This window comes from Pithys albifrons, chromosome 5, assembly GCF_047495875.1.
Source record: "Pithys albifrons albifrons isolate INPA30051 chromosome 5, PitAlb_v1, whole genome shotgun sequence".
In the NCBI taxonomy this organism is placed as follows: domain Eukaryota; kingdom Metazoa; phylum Chordata; class Aves; order Passeriformes; family Thamnophilidae; genus Pithys; species Pithys albifrons.
This window is the reverse complement of record NC_092462.1, coordinates 180412-206931: the sequence shown is the minus strand read 5'-3', so window position 1 is coordinate 206931 and position 26520 is coordinate 180412. Positions and strand designations below refer to the sequence as shown.

Below are 26520 nucleotides of genomic sequence, written 5' to 3'. Positions count from 1 at the left end.
GTGAGTGAGTGAGTGAGTGAGTGAGTGAATGAGTGAGTGAGTGAGTGAGGGAGTGAGTGAGGGAGTGAGTGAGGGAGTGAGTGAGTGAGTGAATGAGTGAGTGAGTGAGTGGAGTGAGTGAGTGAGTGAGTGAGGGAGTGAGTGAGGGAGTGAGTGAGTGAGTGAGGGAGTAAGTGAGTGGAGTGAGTGAGTGAGTGAGTGAGGGAGTGAGTGAGTGAGTGAGGGAGTGAGTGAGTGGAGTGAGTGAGGGAGTGAGTGAGTGGAGTGAGTGAGTGAGTGAGTGAGTGAGTGGAGTGAGTGGAGTGAGTGAGGGAGTGAATGAGTGAGTGAGTGAGTGAGTGAGTGGAGTGAGTGGAGTGAGTGAGTGAGTGAGTGAGTGAGTGAGGGAGTGAGGGAGTGAGTGAGGGAGTGAGTGAGTGGAGTGAGTGGAGTGAGTGAGTGAGTGAGTGAGTGAGTGAGTGAGAAGGAGCCTCAGCGTGTCTTCCTTGTCCTGCACTGCAGGATCAGAATCCTGGTTTAGGTTAGGGATGCTTTTGCATTGGTGCGTGTCTTCGATGGTCAGAGCCAACTTTCTGCTGGGCCACTTAGGAAGAACAGTTGCCTAGAGCTTCATGTTTGCTTTCCTTGCAGCCTGGAGTGTTGGGGGGATTCCTGAAGCTGATTGCCTTGAAAGCCAGTGATCCCCAAGGCTTTGACCTGCTAAACAGCATCATGGAGCATATGCCCCCGTGAGTATGAGCTCAAATTGCATTCAAAACTGACTTCTGTGGGCTTTGGTTCTGCAGTGTGCAGTCATGCCAAAGGTTAACACTTCAGGAGCAAAAATGTCACATTTATCAGTTAAAGAGATGGGAACAACTTTATCTGTGTTTTCTGTAAAGTGACAGCACCAGTCAAAGCCCACTGTGAACTGAATAACTGTTCTTTTAAATTTCCAGTGAATCAGTTGACTGGTACAGGAAACAGGTCTTCATTCTGCTATTCCAAAGACTTCCAAGTTCCAAACCAACAAAACTTATCAAAAGTAAGTTCCTTGCTCTGAAAAGCTCCAGTGTGACACGAGTGGTTCAGAGTGTGCAGTTGCACAGATCAGGCATCCTGTACATGGGTGGGACTCTGGTGGCTCCAGGGACTTGCTCCAAATGCTCTGGAGTCAAGGGGGCATAAAGGGCAGTGGCCACAGCAGGTGACACTCCATGAAAACTGAGGGAATGGAACTAAAGGACTTGTGTAGTTCTCCTCCTTTCCTGGTGTGTGTGATGTCGTTACTTGTCTGAAAGTGTCTCCATTTAATCTCCAGCTAATAGCAACACACTTGCCCTGTCACACAGCACAGCCATTCTGACCACTGCTCTCTGCAGTTTGTGTTCATGCTGGGAAACATTCCATGCTTTTGTGTCATTTTGGCCTTCATGGGAATAAAGTTCTGAGGAAGGGTTTACGTTCCTCTGTCAAAGCTGTGACACATTGTTGAAATCATCCCCAGGCAGATGGCCATGCTGATGAAATTCGTGATGTTATCTCTACACAGATCACACAAGGTCTGTTATTAATCCTTTAAAATCTGCTTGATGCCTCCTGTAGAGGAGCAAGAATTACAGGGTTCTTCCAGTGGTGTTCCACCAACCAAATGGAAGTGGTGCTTCCAGGGTTCCACGTTTCAGTGTTGTGGTGCCCGAGAAGATGAGCAGTTTTTAGGCAAACTTTGGAGCAGCAAGTTAATGCCCTTCAGTAAAAGGGAACATTTATGAAGGCTGCCCTTCCTGTCTCCTTCTTAGAATGCATTTTGCTGCTGACTCTAAAGCAATTCTCTTGTTTTCATCTGGAGTTTTACTTCATCCTTTTTCTCGTTGCTTTCTCCTCTTCATTAACCAGTATGGCACAGGAAATGGGGCATGAGCTCTGCAGGAAATACTTGGCAGCATACAGCCAAAGGGAGTGTGTTCTGTTGGCTTGGGTTGTATTTCAGGCTGCTGTGCAGTTTTTGCCTTTGAAGCAGGAAAGAGTTGTCTCTCTGGCTGAAATGGCAAAGGAGGTTTGGCGCTAATCTGACTGCCCGGGTGCCTCTCCTTTTGGGGTTCATTTCTGATTTTCTGCCCACAGTTCCTCACTGATAGTTCAAGTTACTGATCTCCTGAGCGGGTCATAAAAGGGAATCATTGCTGTCTCTGGTTTTTATCCTTTGTAACAAGTTTATATGTGCAAACATCTATGTAAGAGGGCAGCAATTGTTAAGAAACAAATTGTCTTGTGTTCTCAGTTTCCTGGTGCTTTGTGTGGTTTCTGCTTTTCTTTGGTCACCATAGGGTGATAAATCGTTCTGATACTTTTTCTCTAACTGTCATACTAGGATGTTTGAAACGGGCTTGGAGAAAATGATAATTCCTGAAATCCAGAAAGAGTCTGGGACAAGTTGAAAAGCAGATCCGTGCTGTTGGCATCACAAAGACATTAACAGAATGTCCTCCCATGATGGACACTGAGTACCCCAAGCTGTGGTAGGTGCCACACTTCTTCAGGGTCTGCTGGTGATGCTGTTGGAGGTCTGGAAAGTAGGAGCTTTCACCAGAATAGGCCCCTCCAATAAACTCCTTTGGCATTTCTTCAGGCCCACTGTTGTGGTGAGACTCAGCTTGAGGCTTTTCATACCTTTTCATCCTTCACTGCACAAAGGGAAGTGTGTTTTCAAAGCAAATGGCAGAGCTGGTTTGAGATGTGTTTGAGCCTGGATTTGGCTGAGTAGAGCTCCACTGAAGGGAATTAGGCTACTGTCAGCTTGCATTCCTTCTGGAAAGCTGGGCCCACTTTTGACTTGTAACTGTCATAGTCAGGAGGCCTGAGAATACTCACAACCTGACAGGCTGTAGTGTCTTAGCCTGAAAGTGGAATCTGGGGGAAAGCTCTGGAGACTGAAAGGCAGTCCAGCAGTCTGGGGGCTCAGGTAGCCTGAACTGAATGACAGTAACCGGATCCAGGACTAGAACTCTTTTTGAATGTACTTAGAGAAAAGCTGTAATCTGGAAAAGAATTGCTATTCTTGGGTTTGTATCACAGCAATTTGAGCTGCTAAAAAATGAGGGCATTGCTGATGCTGTTAATATGAGCAGCTGCATTGTGCCTGGAAAGGACCCAGACCCACAGTCCTAGTGCAGCTTCCCTGGGACAGGGACAGTGCCAGGAGTTAAGCAAGTCTCTGCAAAGGGGTTCCAGGTAATCTGAGCATTCTCGTGAAGCACAGGCTGTCCTCACCTGTTCACTGTTCCTCTCCCCTCTCCCCCCAGGATTCCTTTGCTGCAGGCCCTCCCTCCTTGGCTTGTTTGAGCTGCCTGAGGATGGCATGACACAACCCCTGACAAGGAGCACTTCACTGACACAGAGGATACTCCAGGCTATCAGACTGCATTCTCTCAGCAGGATCAGCCCTAAACTACCCCACGGTACCCCTGAACCCTCAATGGAAATACCCAGCACCTGAACAGAAACCCAAGTCCTTATTTATTTACAGAGGCGAAATGATTGGTAATTGCTTATGATCTGTGGAGAATTTCCTTTGGAACGATCAGAGAGTTGTTTCAAGGCAGAGCGTTTCTTTTGGTTCTTTTTCTTGTGGTTTGTAATTTCCTTTCAGGCTTGAATGAGTTTTTTGTGCTCCTGTTAGAAAAGCAGCATGATTTTACCTTCCTGTTTTGGGGGGCTTTGTTTGTTTCCATTGTTATCCATGTTAAATCAGGCCTCCTGTGAATAGCCTGCGTTGTCCTACAGGACTGCTTTGTTTATGGATCAGAGAGGGAGAAGGGAACTGACTTTTCCTTCTCTTGAGTTCTTCCAAGCACAAGTGGGACATCATCTTGCTACTCCTCAAAGCACTGCAGGGATGTGGGAGTAGTTTAGTGCTGGTTCAGTTCTCTGGGAAATAACCACGTTGCAGAGGTTTAAGAATCAGTAACAATTGTATTGTCTTTTAAATGCTAGGGTCTTTTAAATGCTGGGTCCTGCAGTCCCGGCATGATGAGGGAAAGAGGAACTTGAGTTCTTCTGAGAAACCTTCTGTTATTCCTTGTGCAGTCTTTTTTTCCTGTTCTATGAGTCACGGCTCACTCTCTCTCTAACAAAATCTGTTAGAGAGTGAGACTGCGCTTTAGAATTTGGGTCTGTTCCCTACAAAGTTTTGCAACGTCCGAAGGAGTGGAGCGCTGACTGCTGTCAGCAAAGCTGATTTGTTAATACTCTGTCAGCTTTCCCTCAGCCTTGGGCAGGAAAGGCAAGGGTTTGGGTCAGGAATTGTGAAAGCAGCGCCTGTGTGCCTGTTGCTTCTTGTGTGTGTGTGGCAGGGCTGGGACAAGGGCTCGTGCAGGAACCTCCAGAGCCAGGAGGAACAGCAGCAATTTGTGGAGAAAGAAAACTCCAGGTGTTAAGTGCTGCCAAATTTGTTCTTGCCTTATCCTGTGCTCTGTAATCAGTAACAGGTGACGTGCAGAAATGTCCTAGGGCCAGGGGAGAGCTGAGCTCGGTGCGGGTGCTGCACAGGGCACAGACGCAGGGGTGGAGTGGGAGTCTTTGGGACTTCTCAGAGGGAAGGGAGGGCTGGATGTGTCAGAGGGAGCCATCGACTTGTGCTCACTTGAACACACTTGTGCAGGTCCCTGGGATCCAGTGTAAAGTGCAGGTGTCCTCGTGTTCAGGGGTGAAGGGTCTGAGAGGGACTGTACTTCCTGTGACTCTGCAGGGCACCAGGAATGAGAGGAACTGTGATGTCCGAGGTGTGTCCCGTCCAGTCGTTTTTCCCTCTGGGAACATAGAGCCTGTGGGCGGAGCTGTGAGTGTTTGGATGAGCAGCTGAGTGTCCCTGAGCCCTCTGCTGTGTCTGTGCTGCAGGTTCTGTGCATGCTGAGTGTCCCTGAGCCCTCTGCTGTGTCTGTGCTGCTCTGTCTGTGCCTGCTGAGTGTCCCTGAGCCCTCAGCTGTGTCTGTGCTGCAGGTTCTGTGCATGCTGAGTGTCCCTGAGCCCTCTGCTGTGTCTGTGCTGCTCTGTCTGTGCCTCCTGAGTGTCCCTGAGCCCTCTGCTGTGTCTGTGCCGCTCTGTCTGTGCATGCTGAGTGTCCCTGAGCCCTCTGCTGTGTCTGTGCTGCTCTGTCTGTGCATGCTGAGTGTCCCTGAGCCCTCTGCTGTGTCTGTGCTGCAGGTTCTGTGCATGCTGAGTGTCCCTGAGCCCTCTGCTGTGTCTGTGCTGCAGGTTCTGTGCATGCTGAGTGTCCCTGAGCCCTCTGCTGTGTCTGTGCTGCAGGTTCTGTGCACGCTGAGCACCAGCCTGAACGCAGTGACAATCTGGAAAAGAATTGCTTTTCTTGGGATTGTATCTCGGCAGTTTGAGCTGCTAAAAAATGAGGGCATTGCTGATGCTGTTAATATGAGCAGCTGCATTGTGCCTGGAAAGGACCCAGACCCACAGTCCTAGTGCAGCTTCCCTGGGACAGGGACAGTGCCAGGAGTTAAGCAAGTCCCTGCAAAGGATGGAGTAAATCTGCTCCTTGCATCTGTAAGGAAAGACTGAGTAGTAGGGAAGGGGAGCATTTATATGCTGTATTGAGATTTCCATCTGCTCCCACGGGCAGCAGTGATGGGGTGGCTGGGTTTGGTCTGGGCCTGTGAGGATCAGCCCTAAACAACCCCACCTCACCAGAGGGCCCTGAATCCTCAAGGGAAATGTCCAGTAGGAACCAAACCGGTCGGTAGTTATTGCAGAGGAAAAACCATGCAAAAGAAAAGGTACTTCTGTTCTTTGTGGCAATCCTGTAATGCCTTGTGCAGTCTCTGTGTGCTGTTCTTGGAGTGACCACCCAGTGTGTGTCTAACAAAACCTGTTAGAAAGGTAGTCAGGGATTGGAATTGGGGTCTGATCCCTACAGACTCTTGCAAAGCCTGAAGGACTGCAGTGGTGAGTGTGCTCAGCAAAGGAGGTTTCTCAGTATCTGCTCAGATTTCCCTCAGCTCTGGGGGCCTGGTGGCCAGCTGGAGGTGGCGGGGACACACATGGGACCCCTTGAGCTTTGTGGGAGGAGCTGGGGGTTGGCACGGTGCGATTTTTTGTTCTTTGGGTTTTTTTCCTGGTTTTCTGATTTCCTTTTTGAGCTCTGTGGTGCTAGGGAGAAAAATCTGGAAACAAATCAAACTGAAGGGATTTGCTGAGTTGCTTTGCAGAGAAGTGCCACCTTCAGAGGATGCACAAATCCACCAGGAAGTCAACGAAGGAGCTGTGGAAAGTGCAGCAGAGTGCAGGGAGCAGCCACTGTCCCAGCTCCCTGGTTTTGGAGGCATTAGTCCACCTACGGAAAGGAAAAAAGCCTCCCCGTCTTGTTTTCAGCCCTGCAGAGGAATGTCGTGTTCCAGAATTTCGGAGGGATTTGTGTGTGTCCTGTGCTGGCAGCTGCGTGTCTTGGGAGGCCATGGAGTGACATACATTGGGGGGACACGGGGGGACACGGGGAGAACATGGGGGAGGACACGGGGAGGACATGGGGGGACATCAGGGGGACATGGGAAGACATCAGGGGGACATGGGGCTACATCGAGGGGACATGGGGAGGACATGAGGGAGATGGGGTGGACATGGGGGACGCAGGGGACATGGAGGAAACATGGGGGGAACATTGGGGACATGGGAAGGCTATGGGGGACATGCAGGGGACATGGGACGTCCAGGGAAGTCCGAGAGGGCCCAGGGGGGTCCAGAGGGGTCCAAAGCGTTTTGGGGGGTCCAGGAGAGTTCAAGTTGGTCCAGGAGGGTCCAGGGGTTTTCCCTGGGGGTATGAGGGGGTGGTCCATGGGGGCCCTAGGAGGATTCAAGGTGGTCCAGGAATGTTCAGGAGGGTTCAGGGGGTTTTAAGGGAGTGGAAGGGGGTTTCAGAGGGGTCCAAGGGGGTCCAGGAGAGATTCGGAGGGTCCAGGGGGTTTTGGGGGGGGTCCAGGAGTGTCCAGGGGAGTCTCAGAGGTGTCCAGAAAGGTTCAAAGGGGTCCAGGAGGGTCCAAGGGGTCCCAGGCAGGTTTGAGAGGGGTCCAGGGGGCTTCAGGGGGTTTGGAGGGGTCCAGGGGAGTCCAAGTGTGATTCAAGAGGGTCCAAGGTTTTTGAGAGTGTCAAGGGGGGCTGGGGGGTGGTGCAAGGTGGTCCAAGAGAGTTGAGGAAAGTCCAAGGGGGATTCAGGGGGGTCCAGGGGAGTTCAGGAGGGTCCAAAGCGATCCAGGAGAAGTCAGAGAGAAATGAGGGGGGTCTCACAGTGGATTGTGGGTCTCAGAGGAGTCACAGGGAGGTAAGGGGAGGTAGGAGTGGTCAGGGGGTGCCTGGGGAACTCAGGGACCCCCATTGCCCACAGCCCAGCAATGTCGGCCCTCGGGAACCTCCCTTGGGGACCCCGGGTGCCCGAAATGTCGCCCCTCGGCAACACCCCCTTGGGGAACCCCGGTGCCCGAGGTGTCGCCCCATGGACAACCTCCTTGGGGACCCCAGAGACCCCCAGAGACCCACCCAGGGACCCCCCAGGGACCCCCAGAGAACCCAGGGATTCCCAGACACTCCCAGGGACCCCCAGGGTCCCTCAGGAAGCTACAGAGATCTCCCAGAGAACCCCCAGTTTCCCCCAGAGACCCCCCAGAGACTGTCAGAGACCCCCAGACACTCCAGGGACCCCCGTAGACCCCCCCGACACCCCCAAGGGACTCATAGACGCCCCCACGGACCCCTAGGGCCCCCCCAGGGACCCCCCAGAGACCCCCAGAGACTCTCAGAGACCCCCCAGGGACCCCCAGAGAGCCCACTGGGACTCCCCAGGGACCCCCCAGAGACTCCCCATAGATCACCAGGGACCGCCCAAGGACCCCCGCAGACCCCCAGACCCCCCCAGAGACTCCCAGGGGCCCCCAGAAACTCCCAGAGATCCCTCAGGGACCCACAGAGACCGCTCAGGAACCCCCAGAGACTCCCAAACACCCCAGAGACTCCCAGAAACCCTCAGAGACCCCCCCAGGGACCTCCAGAGACTCCAAGAGACCCCCACGGACCCCCCAGGGACCACCAGAAAGCCCCAGAGACCCCCCAGGGACCACCAGAGACCCTCCATAGATCAGGGACCGCCCAAGGACCCCCACAGACCCCCAGACACCCGCAGAGACTCCCAGGGACTCCCAGAAACTCCCAGAGACCCCTCAGGGACCCGCAGAGACCCCTGAGGGACCCCCAGAGACTCCCAGACACCCGCCAGGAACCCTCAGATGCCCCCAGAGACCCCCAGAGATCCCCAGAGACCCCCAGACCCCTCCAGACACCCCCCAGAGACTCTCAGAGACCTCCAGGGACTCCCAGACACACGCCGAAACCCCCCAGGGACACCCAGAGACCCCCAGACACCTGCCAGGGCCCCTCAGATGCCTCCAGAGACCCCCAGAGATCCCCAGAGACCCCCAGACCCCTCATGGGACCCCCAGAGACCCCCAGGGACCCCCCAGAGACCCCCCAGAGACCCCCAGAGACCCCACAGGGACCCCCAAGGACCCCATAGGGACCCCCACAGATCCCCAGAGACCCCCCCTGTGACCCCCAAAGAACTCCCCTGGGGATCTCCTGGGACCCCCCAGAAACCCCCAGACATCCCCAGAGACTCCCAGAGACCCCCCAGGGACCCTCAGACACCCCCAGAGACTCACAGAGACCCCCAGAGACTCTCAGAGATCCCCCAGGGACCCACAGGAACCCCTCAAAGATCCACCAGAGACCCCCCAGGGACCCCCAAAGAACTCCCCTGGGGATCCCCTCGGACCCCCAGAAATCTCCAGACACCCCCAGAGACCCCCCAGGGACCCTCAGACACCCCCAGAGACTCACAAAGACCCCCAGAGACCCTCAGGGACCCCCCAGGGACCCCCATAGACCGCCCAGAGATCACGAGATGCCCCCCGGGGACCTCCAGAGACCCCTCCAGAGATCACGAGAAACCCCTCCGAGAGCCCCAGGGACCTCCAGAGACCCCCAGGGACCCACCTTGGGACCCCCAGAGGACCCCAGGGACCCACAGAAACCCCTCATAGATCCACCAGAGACCCCCATAGATCCCACAGAGACCTCCAGAGAACCCCAGAGACCACCAGAGATGCTCCGGAGACACCCCAGAGACCCCCACAGAGATCCCCGGTGCCCGAAATGTCGTCCCTCGGGGAACCCCCTTGGGGACCCCCCCGGTGCCCAAAATGTCGTCCGTCGGGGAACCCCCTTGGGGACCCCCGGTGCCCAAAATGTCGTCCGTCGGGGAACCCCCTTGGGGACCCCCGGTGCCCAAAATGTCGTCCATCGGGGAACCCCCTTGGGGACCCCCGGTGCCCAAAATGTCGTCCCTCCGGGAACCCCCTTGGGGACCCCCGGTGCCCAAAACTGTCGTCCCTCGGCAATCCCCCCTTGGGGAGTCCCGGCGCCCGAGGTGTCGCCCCGCCGCAACCTCAACCCGATGACTCTCGGCGCCCGAGGTGTCGGCCCTCGGCAACCTCGCCTTGCGGACCCCCGGCGCCCGAGGTGTCGCCCCTCGTCACGCCCCTCCTTGGGGACCCCCGGCGGGCATTGGAGGTGGTGGGGGCTGGACTACGATGCAGTTCTTGGACATGTCCGGCAGGCGGCGCCAGCGAGGGAGAAGGGCCGGCGAGGGCGGGATTCGAACCGGCGTTTGGGCAGCGGTATCTGCATCGCTACTGCGCACGTGCGGATTAGAGAGCTTCGGCGGTACTGCGCAAGCGCGGAGTACGGAGCGCCGTCGGTACTGCTCATGCGCGGAGTACAGCGCGCCGTCCCAACTGCGCACGCGCGGAGTACAGCGCCCCGTCGCTACTGCGCACGCGCGGAGTACAGCGCGCCGTCCCTACTGCGCTCGCGCGGAGTACAGAGCGGTGTCGCTGCTGCGCATGCGCGGAGTACAGCCCCCCCGTCGCAACTGCGCACGCGCGGAGTACAGAGCGGTGTCGCTATTGCGCATGCGCGGAGTACAGAGCGCCGTCCCTTCTGCGCACGCGCGGAGTACAGCGAGGTGTCCCCACTGGGCTCTCTCCTGCTCGATGCCACATCCCGTGTTCGTTCATGGCGCTGTTTTCCCGCACCTGTCGCAGCCGGTGCCGCGGGAGCGCGCGGGGAACATCCCGCCGCCGGTGCGGCTGGTGCAGAGGCGTTCCTGGAGCGCGGCGCCGGCACCATCGCCCGCAGCGCCGCCGCCAAGATCGTGAGTGCCGGGGCCGCGGGGCAGGGGCTGGGCTGGGCTGGGCCTCAGTGGCGCTCCATGCACGGACAAATACTCTGCGTGCAGCTCGGTGGGTGCTTTCCCGTCCTGGGGGTGAGGTGAATCCTGGGCTCCTGTGCTTTTGTCAGCCGAGATGGAAAATTCCTGCACTTGGTTTTGGCAAGTGGCAGTTTCCCAGAATTTTCTTGCCTTGTTTGCTTCCTGTGGAACATGTGGACCAGCAGAACTCTCAGGGCTTGTGTTCAGAACAGGCTTGAGGAGAGTGAGTGAGTGAGTGAGTGAGTGAATGAGTGAGTGAGTGAGTGAGTGAGTGAGTGACTGAGAAGGAGCCTCAGCGTGTCTTCCTTGTCCTGCACTGCAGGATCAGAATCCTGGTTTAGGTTAGGGATGGTTTTGCACTGGTGTGTGTCTTCGATGGTCAGAGCCAACTTTCTGCTGGGCCACTTAGGAAGAACAGTTGCCTAGAGCTTCATGTTTGCTTTCCTTGCAGCCTGGAGTGTTGGGGGGATTCCTGAAGCTGATTGCCTTGAAAGCCAGTGATCCCCAAGGCTTTGACCTGCTAAACAGCATCATGGAGCATATGCCCCCGTGAGTATGAGCTCAAATTGCATTCAAAACTGACTTCTGTGGGCTTTGGTTCTGCAGTGTGCAGTCATGCCAAAGGTTAACACTTCAGGAGCAAAAATGTCACATTTATCAGTTAAAGAGATGGGAACAACTTTATCTGTGTTTTCTGTAAAGTGACAGCACCAGTCAAAGCCCACTGTGAACTGAATAACTGTTCTTTTAAATTTCCAGTGAATCAGTTGACTGGTACAGGAAACAGGTCTTCATTCTGCTATTCCAAAGACTTCCAAGTTCCAAACCAACAAAACTTATCAAAAGTAAGTTCCTTGCTCTGAAAAGCTCCAGTGTGACACGAGTGGTTCAGAGTGTGCAGTTGCACAGATCAGGCATCCTGTACATGGGTGGGACTCTGGTGGCTCCAGGGACTTGCTCCAAATGCTCTGGAGTCAAGGGGGCATAAAGGGCAGTGGCCACAGCAGGTGACACTCCATGAAAACTGAGGGAATGGAACTAAAGGACTTGTGTAGTTCTCCTCCTTTCCTGGTGTGTGTGATGTCGTTACTTGTCTGAAAGTGTCTCCATTTAATCTCCAGCTAATAGCAACACACTTGCCCTGCCACACAGCACAGCCATTCTGACCACTGCTCTCTGCAGTTTGTGTGCATGCTGGGAAACATTCCATGCTTTTGTGTCATTTTGGCCTTCATGGGAATAAAGTTCTGAGGAAGGGTTTACGTTCCTCTGTCAAAGCTGTGACACATTGTTGAAATCATCCCCAGGCAGATGGCCATGCTGATGAAATTCGTGATGTTATCTCTACACAGATCACACAAGGTCTGTTATTAATCCTTTAAAATCTGCTTGATGCCTCCTGTAGAGGAGCAAGAATTACAGGGTTCTTCCAATGGTGTTCCACCAACCAAATGGAAGTGGTGCTTCCAGCGTTCCACGTTTCAGTGTTGTGGTGCCCGAGAAGATGAGCAGTTTTTAGGCAAACTTTGGAGCAGCAACTTAATGCCCTTCAGTAAAAGGGAACATTTATGAAGGCTGCCCTTTCTGTCTCCTTGTTAGAATGCATTTTGCTGCTGACTCTAAAGCAATTCTCTTGTTTTCATCTGGAGTTTTACTTCATCCTTTTTCTCGTTGCTTTCTCGTCTTCATTAACTAGTTTGGCACAGGAAATGGGGCATGAGCTCTGCAGGAGATACTTGGCAGCATACAGCCAAAGGGAGTGTGTTCTGTTGGCTTGGGTTGTATTTCAGGCTGCTGTGCAGTTTTTGCCTTTGAAGCAGGAAAGAGTTGTCTCTCTGGCTGAAATGGCAAAGGAGGTTTGGCGCTAATCTGACTGCCCGGGTGCCTCTCCTTTTGGGGTTCATTTCTGATTTTCTGCCCACAGTTCCTCACTGATAGTTCAAGTTACTGATCTCCTGAGCGGGTCATAAAAGGGAAGGATTGCTGTCTCTGGTTTTTATCCTTTGTAAAAAGTTTGTATGTGCAAACATCTATGTAAGAGGGCAGCAATTGTTAAGAAACAAATTGTCTTGTGTTCTCTGTTTCCTGGTGCTTTGTGTGGTTTCTGCTTTTCTTTGGTCACCATAGGGTGATAAATCGTTCTGATACTTTTTCTCTAACTGTCATACTAGGATGTTTGAAACAGGCTTGGAGAAAATGATGATTCCTGAAATCCAGAAAGAGTCTTGGAGAAGTTGAAAAGCAGATCCGTGCTGTTGGCATCACAAAGACATTAACAGAATGTCCTCCCGTGATGGACACTGAGTACCCCAAGCTGTGGTAGGTGCCACAGTTCTTCAGGGTCTGCTGGTGATGCTGTTGGAGGTCTGGAAAGTAGGAGCTTTCACCAGAATAGGCCCCTCCAATAAACTCCTTTGGCATTTCTTCAGGCCCACTGTTGTGGTGAGACTCAGCTTGAGGCTTTTCATACCTTTTCATCCTTCACTGCACAAAGGGAAGTGTGTTTTCAAAGCAAATGGCAGAGCTGGTTTGAGATGTGTTTGAGCCTGGATTTGGCTGAGTAGAGCTCCACTGAAGGGAATTAGGCTACTGTCAGCTTGCATTCCTTCTGGAAAGCTGGGCCCACTTTTGACTTGTAACTGTCATAGTCAGGAGGCCTGAGAATACTCACAACCTGACAGGCTGTAGTGTCTTAGCCTGAAAGTGGAATCTGGGGGAAAGCTCTGGAGACTGAAAGGCAGTCCAGCAGTCTGGGGGCTCAGGTAGCCCAAATTGAATGACAGTAACCAGGTCCTGGACTAGAACTCTTTTTGAATGTACTTAGAGAAAAGCTGTAATCTGGAAAAGAATTGCTATTCTTGGGTTTGTATCACAGCAATTTGAGCTGCTAAAAAATGAGGGCATTGCTGATGCTGTTAATATGAGCAGCTGCATTGTGCCTGGAAAGGACCCAGACCCACAGTCCTAGTGCAGCTTCCCTGGGACAGGGACAGTGCCAGGAGTTAAGCAAGTCCCTGCAAAGGGGTTCCAGGTAATCTGAGCGTTCTTGTGAAGCACAGGCTGTCCTCACCTGTTCACTGTTCCCCTCCCCTCTCCCCCCAGGATTCCTTTGCTGCAGGCCCTCCCTCCTTGGCTTGTTTGAGCTGCCTGAGGATGACACGACCCCTGACAAGGAGCACTTCATTGACACAGAGGATACTCCAGGCTATCAGACTGCATTCTCCCAGCTGGCCTTTGCTGGGAAGAAAGAACATGATCCTGTGGGGCAAATGGTGAACAATCCCAGGATCCAGCTGGCCCAGTCTCTGCACAAACTGTTCACAGCGTGCCCAGGCAGGGTAGGTGGCTTGGGCTCTGCATCCCTGGGCTGCATTCAGCAGAGAAGAAATGCCTCTGTGAGAATGGTCTCTTGCTAAGGTTTGATAATCAGCAAAATGAAGTGTGTTGTAGGCAGAAGGCAAGATCTTGCTGTGTCTTCTTGTTCATTGGAACTTGGCTTTTGTAAGGTTTTCCTGGTAACCTCAGAAAGGCCTTATTTTTCACAGCACTTAGTTTAGCAATCAGCTCAAATATATGCTATTTAAAAGATGAAGATTTATCCACTTGATGGCCTATAACTAATGGTTGTCTCCTGTTCAGTTGCATGGACTTGGGAGATTCAGGCAGCTCATATAAAATTAGACATTTTGAGTGCACAGTTAACTTTTACCCCAGATAGTGTTTGTTTTGTTCAAGATTTGGGTAAGTAAAGATTGTCTGAGAGATGAGCTGTTTCACCCTCCATAACTGCTGCTCTGAGAGTGTCTGAGCTTGTGCCCTGTGCATGAAGAGCCATGGCAGTGGCTGAGTGTCCCTGAGCCCTCTGCTGTGTCTGTGCTGCAGGTTCTGTGCATGCTGAGTGTCCCTGAGCCCTCTGCTGTGTCTGTGCTGCTCTGTCTGTGCCTGCTGAGTGTCCCTGAGCCCTCTGCTGTGTCTGTGCTGCAGGTTCTGTGCATGCTGAGTGTCCCTGAGCCCTCTGCTGTGTCTGTGCTGCAGGTTCTGTGCATGCTGAGTGTCCCTGAGCCCTCTGCTGTGTCTGTGCTGCAGGTTCTGTGCATGCTGAGTGTCCCTGAGCCCTCGGCTGTGTCTGTGCTGCAGGTTCTGTGCATGCTGAGTGTCCCTGAGCCCTCTGGAGTTACAATCTGGAAAAGGATTGCTATTCTTGGGTTTCTATCATGGCAATTTGAGCTGATAAAAAAATGAGTGCATTGCTGATGCTGTTATTATCAGTAGCTGCATTGTGCCTGGAGAGGACCCAGACCCACAGTCCTAGTTGTTATGGGTTTGGCCAGATGGGCCTAAATTTAGTTTTTAAAAGTTCAGCTAGGCCTGGGAATTGTCAGCTGACTTGAGCTGGACTGAGCTAGCTAACAGCTGACTTCTTCTGGCCAATAATATTGTATTCCATACCATATTGCATCATCTCAAAAGGGGTAAGAGCTGGTGTGTGGGAGTGGCTTAGGCAGTTGCTTCACAGCTGTGGTCCCAGCAAGACACTCTGCTGTCCCAGGAGGGATGGGGAGGCCCAAGCCCGGAGTACCAGCTTACCATCATGTTATCTTAGGGAAGTAAAATGTTTGTTCTTAGCTTTTCTCTCTGCTTAAGTCTGTCTCTGAAGAATTGACTTCTCTAGAATGATTTGTAGTTGAAATGGTAGAATTTGTGTTTACTGGGAAATGGGAAATTATTTCTTGTTATACATAACTTGTGTAAGTGTGTGTTACATTGTAGTTTCCTCTTAATTTTCTCTTTTCTGTGTAAATACATGTAGTTAGTTCCAGCATAAACCTGCTTTTGAGGTTTTTTCTTTTCTCTCTCTCTTCTTTTTTTCCCTTGGCTGGTTGGGGGGAGGAGGAACCCTCTTCACTCTGTCCTGGACAGTTGGCGTTTTGCCAGCTCAACCCAGGACACTAGTGCAGCTTCCCTGGAACAGGGACAGTGCCAGGAGTTAAGCAAGTCCCTGCAAAGGGGTTCCAGGTAATCTGAGCATTCTTGTGAAGCACAGGCTGTCCTCACCTGTTCACTGTTCCTCTCCCCTCTCCCCCCAGGATTCCTTTCTGCAGGCCCTTCCTCCTTGGCTTGTTTGAGCTGCCTGAGGATGGCATGACACAACCCCTGACAAGGAGCACTTCACTGGCAGAGAGGATACTCCAGGCTATCAGACTGCATTCTCTCAGCAGGATCAGCCCTAAACTACCCCACGGTACCCCTGAACCCTCAATGGACACGTCCAGCACCTGAACAGAAACCCAAGTCCTTATTTATTTACAGAGGCGAAATGATTGGTAATTGCTTATGATCTGTGGAGAATTTCCTTTGGAACGATCAGAGAGTTGTATCAAGGCAGAGCGTTTCTTTTGGTTCTTTTTCTTGTGGTTTGTAATTTCCTTTCAGGCTTGAATGAGTTTTTTGTGCTCCTGTTAGAAAAGCAGCATGATTTTACCTTCCTGTTTTGGGGGGCTTTGTTTGTTTCCATTGTTATCCCTGTTAAATCAGGCCTCCTGTGAATAGCCTGCGTTGTCCTACAGGACTGCTTTGTTTATGGATCAGAGAGAGAGAAGGGAACTGACTTTTCCTTCTCTTGAGTTTTTCCAAGCACAAGTGGGACATCATCTTGCTACTCCCCAAAGCACTGCAGGGATGTGGGAGTAGCTTAGTGCTGGTTCAGTTCTCTGGGAAATAACCACGTTGCAGAGGTTTAAGAATCAGTAACAATTGTATTGTCTTTTAAATGCTAGGGTCTTTTAAATGCTGGGTCCTGCAGTCCCGGCATGATGAGGGAAAGAGGAACTTGAGTTCTTCTGAGAAACCTTCTGTTATTCCTTGTGCAGTCTTTTTTTCCTGTTCTATGAGTCACGGCTCACTCTCTCTCTAACAAAATCTGTTAGAGAGTGAGACTGCGCTTTAGAATTTGGGTCTGTTCCCTACAAAGTTTTGCAACGTCCGAAGGAGTGGAGCGCTGACTGCTGTCAGCAAAGCTGATTTGTTAATACTCTGTCAGCTTTCCCTCAGCTTTGGGCAGGAAAGGCAAGGGTTTGGGTCAGGAATTGTGAAAGCAGCGCCTGTGTGCCTGTTGCTTCTTGTGTGTGTGTGGCAGGGCTGGGACAAGGGCTCGTGCAGGAACCACCAGAGCCAGGAGGAACAGCAGCAATTTGTGGAGAAAGAAAACTCCAGGTGTTAAGTGCTGCCAAATTTGTTCTTGCCTTATCCTGTGCTCTGTAATCAGTAACAGGTGACGTGCAGAAATGTCCTAGGGCCAGGGGAGAGCTGAGCTCGGTGCGGGTGCTGCACAGGGCACAGACGCAGGGGTGGAGTGGGAGTCTTTGGGACTTCTCAGAGGGAAGGGAGGGCTGGATGTGTCAGAGGGAGCCATCGACTTGTGCTCACTTGAACACACTTGTGCAGGTCCCTGGGATCCAGTGTAAAGTGCAGGTGTCCTCGTGTTCAGGGGTGAAGGGTCTGAGAGGGACTGTACTTCCTGTGACTTTGCAGGGCACCAGGAATGAGAGGAACTGTGATGTCCGAGGTGTGTCCCGTCCAGTCGTTTTTCCCTCTGGGAACATAGAGCCTGTGGGCGGAGCTGTGAGTGTTTGGATGAGCAGCTGAGTGTCCCTGAGCCCTCTGCTGTGTCTGTGCTGCTCTGTCTGTGCCTGCTGAGTGTCCCTGAGCCCCCTGCTCTGTCTGTGCTGCAGGTTCTGTGCCTGCTGAGTGTCCCTGAGCCCTCTGCTGTGTCTGTGCTGCTCTGTCTGTGCCTGCTGAGTGTCCCTGAGCCCCCTGCTCTCTCTGTGCTGCAGGTTCTGTGCCTGCTGAGTGTCCCTGAGCCCTCTGCTCTGTCTGTGCTGCTCTGTCTGTGCCTGCTGAGTGTCCCTGAGCCCTCTGCTGTGTCTGTGCTGCAGGTTCTGTGCATGATGAGTTTCCCTGAGCCCTCTGCTGTGTCTGTGCTGCAGGTTCTGTGGATGCTGAGTGTCCCTGAGCCCTCTGCTGTGTCTGTGCTGCAGGTTCTGTGCATGCTGAGTGTCCCTGAGCCCTCTGCTGTGTCTGTGCTGCTCTGTCTGTGCCTCCTGAGTGTCCCTGAGCCCTCTGCTCTGTCTGTGCTGCAGGTTCTGTGCATGCTGAGTGTCCCTGAGCCCTCTGCTGTGTCTGTGCTGCAGGTTCTGTGCATGCTGAGTGTCCCTGAGCCCTCTGCTGTGTCTGTGCTGCAGGTTCTGTGGATGCTGAGTGTCCCTGAGCCCTCTGCTGTGTCTGTGCTGCAGGTTCTGTGCCTGCTGAGTGTCCCTGAGCCCTCTGCTGTGTCTGTGCTGCAGGTTCTGTGCATGCTGAGCACCAGCCTGAACGCAGTGACAGTCTGGAAAAGAATTGCTTTTCTTGGGTTTGTATCTCGGCAGTTTGACCTGCTAAAAAATGAGGGCATTGCTGATGCTGTTAATATGAGCAGCTGCATTGTGCCTGGAGAGGACCCAGACCCACAGTCCTAGTGCAGCTTCCCTGGGACAGGGACAGTGCCAGGAGTTAAGCAAGTCCCTGCAAAGGATGGAGTAAATCTGCTCCTTGCATCTGTAAGGAAAGACTCAGTAGTAGGGAAGGGGAGCATTTATGTGCTGTATTGAGATTTCCATCTGCTCCCACGTGCAGCAGTGATGGGGTGGCTGGGTTTGGTCTGGGCCTGTGAGGATCAGCCCTAAACAACCCCACCTCACCAGAGGGCCCTGAATCCTCAAGGGAAATGTCCAGTAGGAACCAAACCGGTCGGTAGTTATTGCAGAGGAAAAACCATGTGAAAGAAAAGGTACTTCTGTTCTTTGTGGCAATCCTGTAATGCCTTGTGCAGTCTCTGTGTGCTGTTCTTGGAGTGACCACCCAGTGTGTGTCTAACAAAACCTGTTAGAAAGGTAGTCAGGGATTGGAATTGGGGTCTGATCCCTACAGACTCTTGCAAAGCCTGAAGGACTGCAGTGATGAGTGTGCTCAGCAAAGGAGGTTTCTCAGTATCTGCTCAGATTTCCCTCAGCTCTGGGGGCCTGGTGGCCAGCTGGAGGTGGCGGGGACACACATGGGACCCCTTGAGCTTTGTGGGAGGAGCTGGGGGTTGGCACGGTGCGATTTTTTGTTCTTTGGGTTTTTTTCCTGGTTTTCTGATTTCCTTTTTGAGCTCTGTGGTGCTAGGGAGAAAAATCTGGAAACAAATCAAACTGAAGGGATTTGCTGAGTTGCTTTGCAGAGAAGTGCCACCTTCAGAGGATGCACAAATCCACCAGGAAGTCAACGAAGGAGCTGTGGAAAGTGCAGCAGAGTGCAGGGAGCAGCCACTGTCCCAGCTCCCTGGTTTTGGGGGCATTAGTCCACCTACGGAAAGGAAAAAAGCCTCCCCGTCTTGTTTTCAGCCCTGCAGAGGAATGTCGTGTTCCAGAATTTCGGAGGGATTTGTGTGTGTCCTGTGCTGGCAGCTGCGTGTCTTGGGAGGCCATGGAGTGACATACATTGGGGGGACATGGGGGGACAAGGGGAGGACATGGGGGGGGACACGGGGAGGACATGGGGGGACATCAGGGGGACATGGGAAGACATCAGGGGGACATGGGGCTACATCGAGGGGACATGGGGAGGACATGAGGGAGATGGGGTGGACATGAGGGACGCAGGGGACATGGAGGAAACATGGGGGGAACATTGGGGACATGGGAAGGCTATGGGGGACATGCAGGGGACATGGGACGTCCAGGGAAGTCCGAGAGGGCCCAGGGGGGTCCAGAGGGGTCCAAAGCGTTTTGGGGGGTCCAGGAGAGTTCAAGTTGGTCCAGGAGGGTCCAGGGGTTTTCCCTGGGGGTATGAGGGGGTGGTCCATGGGGGCCCTAGGAGGATTCAAGGTGGTCCAGGAATGTTCAGGAGGGTTCAGGGGGTTTTAAGGGAGTGGAAGGGGGTTTCAGAGGGGTCCAAGGGGGTCCAGGAGAGATTCGGAGGGTCCAGGGGGTTTTGGGGGGGGTCCAGGAGTGTCCAGGGGAGTCTCAGAGGTGTCCAGAAAGGTTCAAAGGGGTCCAGGAGGGTCCAAGGGGTCCCAGGCAGGTTTGAGAGGGGTCCAGGGGGCTTCAGGGGGTTTGGAGGGGTCCAGGGGAGTCCAAGTGTGATTCAAGAGGGTCCAAGGTTTTTGAGAGTGTCAAGGGGGGCTGGGGAGTGGTGCAAGGTGGTCCAAGAGAGTTGAGGAAAGTCCAAGGGGGATTCAGGGGGGTCCAGGGGAGTTCAGGAGGGTCCAAAGCGATCCAGGAGAAGTCAGAGAGAAATGAGGGGGGTCTCACAGTGGATTGTGGGTCTCAGAGGAGTCACAGGGAGGTAAGGGGAGGTAGGAGTGGTCAGGGGGTGCCTGGGGAACTCAGGGACCCCCATTGCCCACAGCCCAGCAATGTCGGCCCTCGGGAACCTCCCTTGGGGACCCCGGGTGCCCGAAATGTCGCCCCTCGGCAACACCCCCTTGGGGAACCCCGGTGCCCGAGGTGTCGCCCCATGGACAACCTCCTTGGGGACCCCAGAGACCCGCAGAGACCCACCCAGGGACCCCCCAGGGACCCCCCAGAGAACCCAGGGATTCCCAGACACTCCCAGGGACCCCCAGGGTCCCTCAGGAAGCTACAGAGATCTCCCAGAGAACCCCCAGTTTCCCCCAGAGACCCCCCAGAGACTGTCAGAGACCCCCAGACACTCCAGGGACCCCCCTAGACCCCCCCGACACCCCCAAGGGACTCATAGACGCCCCCACGGACCCCTAGGGCCCCCCCAGGGACCCCCCAGAGACCCCCAGAGACTCTCAGAGACCCCCCAAGGACCCCCAGAGAGCCCACTGGGACTCCCCAGGGACCCCCCAGAGACTCCCCATAGATCACCAGGGACCGCCCAAGGACCCCCGCAGACCCCCAGACCCCCCCAGAGACTCCCAGGGGCCCCCAGAAACTCCCAGAGATCCCTCAGGGACCCACAGAGACCGCTCAGGAACCCCCAGAGACTCCCAAACACCCCAGAGACTCCCAGAAACCCTCAGAGACCCCCCCAGGGACCTCCAGAGACTACAAGAGACCCCCACGGACCCCCCAGGGACCACCAGAAAGCCCCAGAGACCCCCCAGGGACCACCAGAGACCCTCCATAGATCAGGGACCGCCCAAGGACCCCCACAGACCCCCAGACACCCGCAGAGACTCCCAGGGACTCCCAGAAACTCCCAGAGACCCCTCAGGGACCCGCAGAGACCCCTGAGGGACCCCCAGAGACTCCCAGACACCCGCCAGGAACCCTCAGATGCCCCCAGAGACCCCCAGAGATCCCCAGAGACCCCCAGACCCCTCCAGGGACCCCCAGACACCCCCAGAGACCCGCAGGGACCCCCCAGAGACTCTCAGAGACCTCCAGGGACTCCCAGACACACGCCGAGACCCCCCAGGGACACCCAGAGACCCCCAGACACCTGCCAGGGCCCCTCAGATGCCTCCAGAGACCCCCAGAGATCCCCAGAGACCCCCAGACCCCTCATGGGACCCCCAGAGACCCCCAGGGACCCCCCAGAGACCCCCCAGAGACCCCCAGGGACCCCACAGGGACCCCCAAGGACCCCATAGGGACCCCCACAGATCCCCAGAGACCCCCCCTGTGACCCCCAAAGAACTCCCCTGGGGATCTCCTGGGACCCCCCAGAAACCCCCAGACATCCCCAGAGACTCCCAGAGACCCCCCAGGGACCCTCAGACACCCCCAGAGACTCACAGAGACCCCCAGAGACTCTCAGAGATCCCCCAGGGACCCACAGGAACCCCTCAAAGATCCACCAGAGACCCCCCAGGGACCCCCAAAGAACTCCCCTGGGGATCCCCTCGGACCCCCAGAAATCTCCAGACACCCCCAGAGACCCCCCAGGGACCCTCAGACACCCCCAGAGACTCACAAAGACCCCCAGAGACCCTCAGGGACCCCCCAGGGACCCCCATAGACCGCCCAGAGATCACGAGATGCCCCCCGGGGACCTCCAGAGACCCCTCCAGAGATCACGAGAAACCCCTCCGAAACCCCCAGGGACCTCCAGAGACCCCCAGGGACCCACCTTGGGAACCCCAGAGGACCCCAGGGACCCACAGGAACCCCTCATAGATCCACCAGATTCCCCCATAGATCCCACAGAGACCTCCAGAGAACCCCAGAGACCACCAGAGATGCTCCGGAGACACCCCAGAGACCCCCACAGAGATCCCCGGTGCCCGAAATGTCGTCCCTCGGGGAACCCCCTTGGGGAGCCCCGGTGCCCGAAATGTCGTCCCTCGGGGAACCCCCTTGGGGACCCCCCCGGTGCCCAAAATGTCGTCCGTCGGGGAACCCCCTTGGGGACCCCCGGTGCCCAAAATGTCGTCCGTCGGGGAACCCCCTTGGGGACCCCCGGTGCCCAAAATGTCGTCCCTCCGGGAACCCCCTTGGGGACCCCCGGTGCCCAAAACTGTCGTCCCTCGGGGAACCCCCTTGGGGATCCCCGGTGCCCAAAATGTCGTCCCTCCGGGAACCCCCTTGGGGACCCCCGGTGCCCAAAACTGTCGTCCCTCGGCAATCCCCCCTTGGGGAGTCCCGGCGCCCGAGGTGTCGCCCCGCCGCAACCTCAACCCGATGACTCTCGGCGCCCGAGGTGTCGGCCCTCGGCAACCTCGCCTTGCGGACCCCCGGCGACCGAGGTGTCGCCCCTCGTCACGCCCCTCCTTGGGGACCCCCGGCGGGCATTGGAGGTGGTGGGGGCTGGACTACGATGCAGTTCTTGGACATGTCCGGCAGGCGGCGCCAGCGAGGGAGAAGGGCCGGCGAGGGCGGGATTCGAACCGGCGTTTGGGCAGCGGTATCTGCATCGCTACTGCGCACGTGCGGATTAGAGAGCTTCGGCGGTACTGCGCAAGCGCGGAGTACGGAGCGCCGTCGGTACTGCTCATGCGCGGAGTACAGCGCGTCGTCCCAACTGCGCATGCGCGGAGTACAGCGCCCCGTCGCTACTGCGCACGCGCGGAGTACAGCGCGCCGTCCCTACTGCGCTCGCGCGGAGTACAGAGCGGTGTCGCTGCTGCGCATGCGCGGAGTACAGCGCCCCGTCGCAACTGCGCACGCGCGGAGTACAGAGCGGTGTCGCTATTGCGCATGCGCGGAGTACAGAGCGGTGTCGCTATTGCGCATGCGCTGAGTACAGAGCGGTGTCGCTATTGCGCATGCGCGGAGTACAGCGCGCCGTCCCTCCTGTGCTCGCCCGGAGTCCGCCTCTCTGTCTCTCCTGCTGGATGCCACATCCCGTGTTCGTTCATGGCGCTGTTTTCCCGCACCTGCCGCAGCCGGTGCCGCGGGAGCGCGCGGGGAACATCCCGCCGCCGGTGCGGCTGCTGCAGAGGCGTTCCTGGAGCGCGGCGCCGGCACCATCGCCCGCAGCGCCGCCGCCAAGATCGTGAGTGCCGGGGCCGCGGGGCAGGGGCTGGGCTGGGCTGGGCCTCAGTGGCGCTCCATGCACGGACAAATACTCTGCGTGCAGCTCGGTGGGTGCTTTCCCGTCCTGGGGGTGAGGTGAATCCTGGGCTCCTGTGCTTTTGTCAGCCGAGATGGAAAATTCCTGCACTTGGTTTTGGCAAGTGGCAGTTTCCCAGAATTTTCTTGCCTTGTTTGCTTCCTGTGGAACATGTGGACCAGCGGAACTCTCAGGGCTTGTGTTCAGAACAGGCTTGAGGAGAGTGAGTGAGGGAGTGAATGAGTGAGTGGAGTGAGTGAGTGAGTGAGTGGGTGAGTGAGGGAGGGAGTGAGGGAGTGGAGTGAGTGAGTGAGTGAGTGGAGTGAGTGAGTGGAGTGAGTGGAGTGGGTGAGTGAGTGAGTGAGTGAGTGAGGGAGTGAGTGAGTGAGTGAGTGGAGTGAGTGAGTGAGTGGAGTGAGTGAGTGAGTGAGTGAGTGAGTGAGGGAGTGAGTGAGTGAGTGAGTGGAGTGAGTGGAGTGAGTGAGTGAGTGAGGGAGTGAGTGAGAAGGAGCCACAACGTGTCTTCCTTGTCCTGCACTGCAGGATCAGAATCCTGGTTTAGGTTAGGGATGCTTTTGCACTGGTGTGTGTCTTCGATGGTCAGAGCCAACTTTCTGCTGGGCCACTTAGGAAGAACAGTTGCCTAGAGCTTCATGTTTGCTTTCCTTGCAGCCTGGAGTGCTGGGGGGATTCCTGAAGCTGATTGCCTTGAAAGCCAGTGATCCCCAAGGCTTTGACCTGCTAAACAGCATCATGGAGCATATGCCCCCGTGAGTATGAGCTCAAATTGCATTCAAAACTGACTTCTGTGGGCTTTGGTTCTGCAGTGTGCAGTCATGCCAAAGGTTAACACTTCAGGAGCAAAAATGTCACATTTATCAGTTAAAGAGATGGGAACAACTTTATCTGTGTTTTCTGTAAAGTGACAGCACCAGTCAAAGCCCACTGTGAACTGAATAACTGTTCTTTTAAATTTCCAGTGAATCAGTTGACTGGTACAGGAAACAGGTCTTCATTCTGCTATTCCAAAGACTTCCAAGTTCCAAACCAACAAAACTTATCAAAAGTAAGTTCCTTGCTCTGAAAAGCTCCAGTGTGACACGAGTGGTTCAGAGTGTGCAGTTGCACAGATCAGGCATCCTGTACATGGGTGGGACTCTGGTGGCTCCAGGGACTTGCTCCAAATGCTCTGGAGTCAAGGGGGGCATAAAGGGCAGTGGCCACAGCAGGTGACACTCCATGAAAACTGAGGGAATGGAACTAAAGGACTTGTGTAGTTCTCCTCCTTTCCTGGTGTGTGTGATGTCGTTACTTGTCTGAAAGTGTCTCCATTTAATCTCCAGCTAATAGCAACACACTTGCCCTGTCACACAGCACAGCCATTCTGACCACTGCTCTCTGCAGTTTGTGTTCATGCTGGGAAACATTCCATGCTTTTGTGTCATTTTGGCCTTCATGGGAATAAAGTTCTGAGGAAGGGTTTACGTTCCTCTGTCAAAGCTGTGACACATTGTTGAAATCATCCCCAGGCAGATGGCCATGCTGATGAAATTCGTGATGTTATCTCTACACAGATCACACAAGGTCTGTTATTAATCCTTTAAAATCTGCTTGATGCCTCCTGTAGAGGAGCAAGAATTACAGGGTTCTTCCAGTGGTGTTCCACCAACCAAATGGAAGTGGTGCTTCCAGCGTTCCACGTTTCAGTGTTGTGGTGCCCGAGAAGATGAGCAGTTTTTAGGCAAACTTTGGAGCAGCAAGTTAATGCCCTTCAGTAAAAGGGAACATTTATGAAGGCTGCCCTTCCTGTCTCCTTCTTAGAATGCATTTTGCTGCTGACTCTAAAGCAATTCTCTTGTTTTCATCTGGAGTTTTACTTCATCCTTTTTCTCGTTGCTTTCTCGTCTTCATTAACTAGTTTGGCACAGGAAATGGGGCATGAGCTCTGCAGGAAATACTTGGCAGCATACAGCCAAAGGGAGTGTGTTCTGTTGGCTTGGGTTGTATTTCAGGCTGCTGTGCAGTTTTTGCCTTTGAAGCAGGAAAGAGTTGTCTCTCTGGCTGAAATGGCAAAGGAGGTTTGGCACTAATCTGACTGCCCGGGTGCCTCTCCTTTTGGGGTTCATTTCTGATTTTCTGCCCACAGTTCCTCACTGATAGTTCAAGTTACTGATCTCCTGAGCGGGTCATAAAAGGGAAGGATTGCTGTCTCTGGTTTTTATCCTTTGTAAAAGGTTTGTATGTGCAAACATCTATGTAAGAGGGCAGCAATTGTTAAGAAACAAATTGTCTTGTGTTCTCTGTTTCCTGGTGCTTTGTGTGGTTTCTGCTTTTCTTTGGTCACCATAGGGTGATAAATCGTTCTGATACTTTTTCTCTAACTGTCATACTAGGATGTTTGAAACGGGCTTGGAGAAAATGATGATTCCTGAAATCCAGAAAGTGTCTGGACAAGTTGAAAAGCAGATCCGTGCTGTTGGCATCACAAAGACATTAACAGAATGTCCTCCCGTGATGGACACTGAGTACCCCAAGCTGTGGTAGGTGCCACACTTCTTCAGGGTCTGCTGGTGATGCTGTTGGAGGTCTGGAAAGTAGGAGCTTTCACCAGAATAGGCCCCTCCAATAAACTCCTTTGGCATTTCTTCAGGCCCACTGTTGTGGTGAGACTCAGCTTGAGGCTTTTCATACCTTTTCATCCTTCACTGCACAAAGGGAAGTGTGTTTTCAAAGCAAATGGCAGAGCTGGTTTGAGATGTGTTTGAGCCTGGATTTGGCTGAGTAGAGCTCCACTGAAGGGAATTAGGCTACTGTCAGCTTGCATTCCTTCTGGAAAGCTGGGCCCACTTTTGACTTGTAACTGTCATAGTCAGGAGGCCTGAGAATACTCACAACCTGACAGGCTGTAGTGTCTTAGCCTGAAAGTGGAATCTGGGGGAAAGCTCTGGAGACTGAAAGGCAGTCCAGCAGTCTGGGGGCTCAGGTAGCCTGAACTGAATGACAGTAACCAGGTCCTGGACTAGAACTCTTTTTGAATGTACTTAGAGAAAAGCTGTAATCTGGAAAAGAATTGCTATTCTTGGGTTTGTATCACAGCAATTTGAGCTGCTAAAAAATGAGGGCATTGCTGATGCTGTTAATATGAGCAGCTGCATTGTGCCTGGAAAGGACCCAGACCCACAGTCCTAGTGCAGCTTCCCTGGGACAGGGACAGTGCCAGGAGTTAAGCAAGTCCCTGCAAAGGGGTTCCAGGTAATCTGAGCGTTCTTGTGAAGCACAGGCTGTCCTCACCTGTTCACTGTTCCCCTCCCCTCTGCCCCCAGGATTCCTTTGCTGCAGGCCCTCCCTCCTTGGCCTCTTCGAGCTGCCTGAGGATGACACGACCCCTGACAAGGAGCACTTCATTGACACAGAGGATACTCCAGGCTATCAGACTGCATTCTCCCAGCTGGCCTTTGCTGGGAAGAAAGAACATGATCCTGTGGGGCAAATGGTGAACAATCCCAGGATCCAGCTGGCCCAGTCTCTGCACAAACTGTTCACAGCGTGCCCAGGCAGGGTAGGTGGCTTGGGCTCTGCATCCCTGGGCTGCATTCAGCAGAGAAGAAATGCCTCTGTGAGAATGGTCTCTTGCTAAGGTTTGATAATCAGCAAAATGAAGTGTGTTGTAGGCAGAA

At 54.2% G+C, this 26520-nt stretch overlaps 2 protein-coding genes and 1 long non-coding RNA gene across 3 annotated transcripts; all 3 read left to right on the top strand.

Annotated features, from left to right (window-relative positions):
* The first annotated feature begins 589 nt into the window (after positions 1 to 589).
* LOC139671978 (uncharacterized) lies at positions 590 to 2607 on the top strand. Its single transcript, XR_011697832.1, has 3 exons — positions 590 to 728; positions 939 to 1024; positions 2373 to 2607. It is a non-coding gene; the product is annotated as an uncharacterized lncRNA (long non-coding RNA).
* A 6880-nt stretch (positions 2608 to 9487) lies between these two features.
* LOC139672133 (uncharacterized) lies at positions 9488 to 13891 on the top strand. Its single transcript, XM_071555694.1, has 4 exons — positions 9488 to 10246; positions 10755 to 10852; positions 11063 to 11148; positions 13406 to 13891. Exons 1-4 carry the CDS (start codon positions 9488 to 9490, stop codon positions 13717 to 13719), a joined length of 1257 nt encoding a protein of 418 aa, XP_071411795.1. The 3' UTR covers positions 13720 to 13891.
* Positions 13892 to 22318: 8427 nt separating this feature from the next.
* Positions 22319 to 26520, top strand: LOC139672132 (uncharacterized). Its single transcript, XM_071555693.1, has 5 exons — positions 22319 to 22429; positions 22538 to 22786; positions 23516 to 23613; positions 25237 to 25383; positions 26167 to 26520. Exons 1-5 carry the CDS (start codon positions 22319 to 22321, stop codon positions 26213 to 26215), a joined length of 654 nt encoding a protein of 217 aa, XP_071411794.1. The 3' UTR covers positions 26216 to 26520.

Coding starts and splice junctions, on each gene's coding strand:
- LOC139672133 (XM_071555694.1), top strand. CDS start 9,488: ATGACTCTCGGCGCCCGAGGTGTCGGCCCTCGGCAACCTCGCCTTGCG. Junction 10,853..11,062: donor ATCATGGAGCATATGCCCCC/GTGAGTATGAGC, acceptor TTAAATTTCCAG/TGAATCAGTTGACTGGTACA. Junction 11,149..13,405: donor ACCAACAAAACTTATCAAAA/GTAAGTTCCTTG, acceptor CTCTCCCCCCAG/GATTCCTTTGCTGCAGGCCC.
- LOC139672132 (XM_071555693.1), top strand. CDS start 22,319: ATGCGCGGAGTACAGCGCCCCGTCGCTACTGCGCACGCGCGGAGTACA. Junction 22,787..23,515: donor GCAGCGCCGCCGCCAAGATC/GTGAGTGCCGGG, acceptor CTTTCCTTGCAG/CCTGGAGTGCTGGGGGGATT. Junction 23,614..25,236: donor ATCATGGAGCATATGCCCCC/GTGAGTATGAGC, acceptor CTGTCATACTAG/GATGTTTGAAACGGGCTTGG.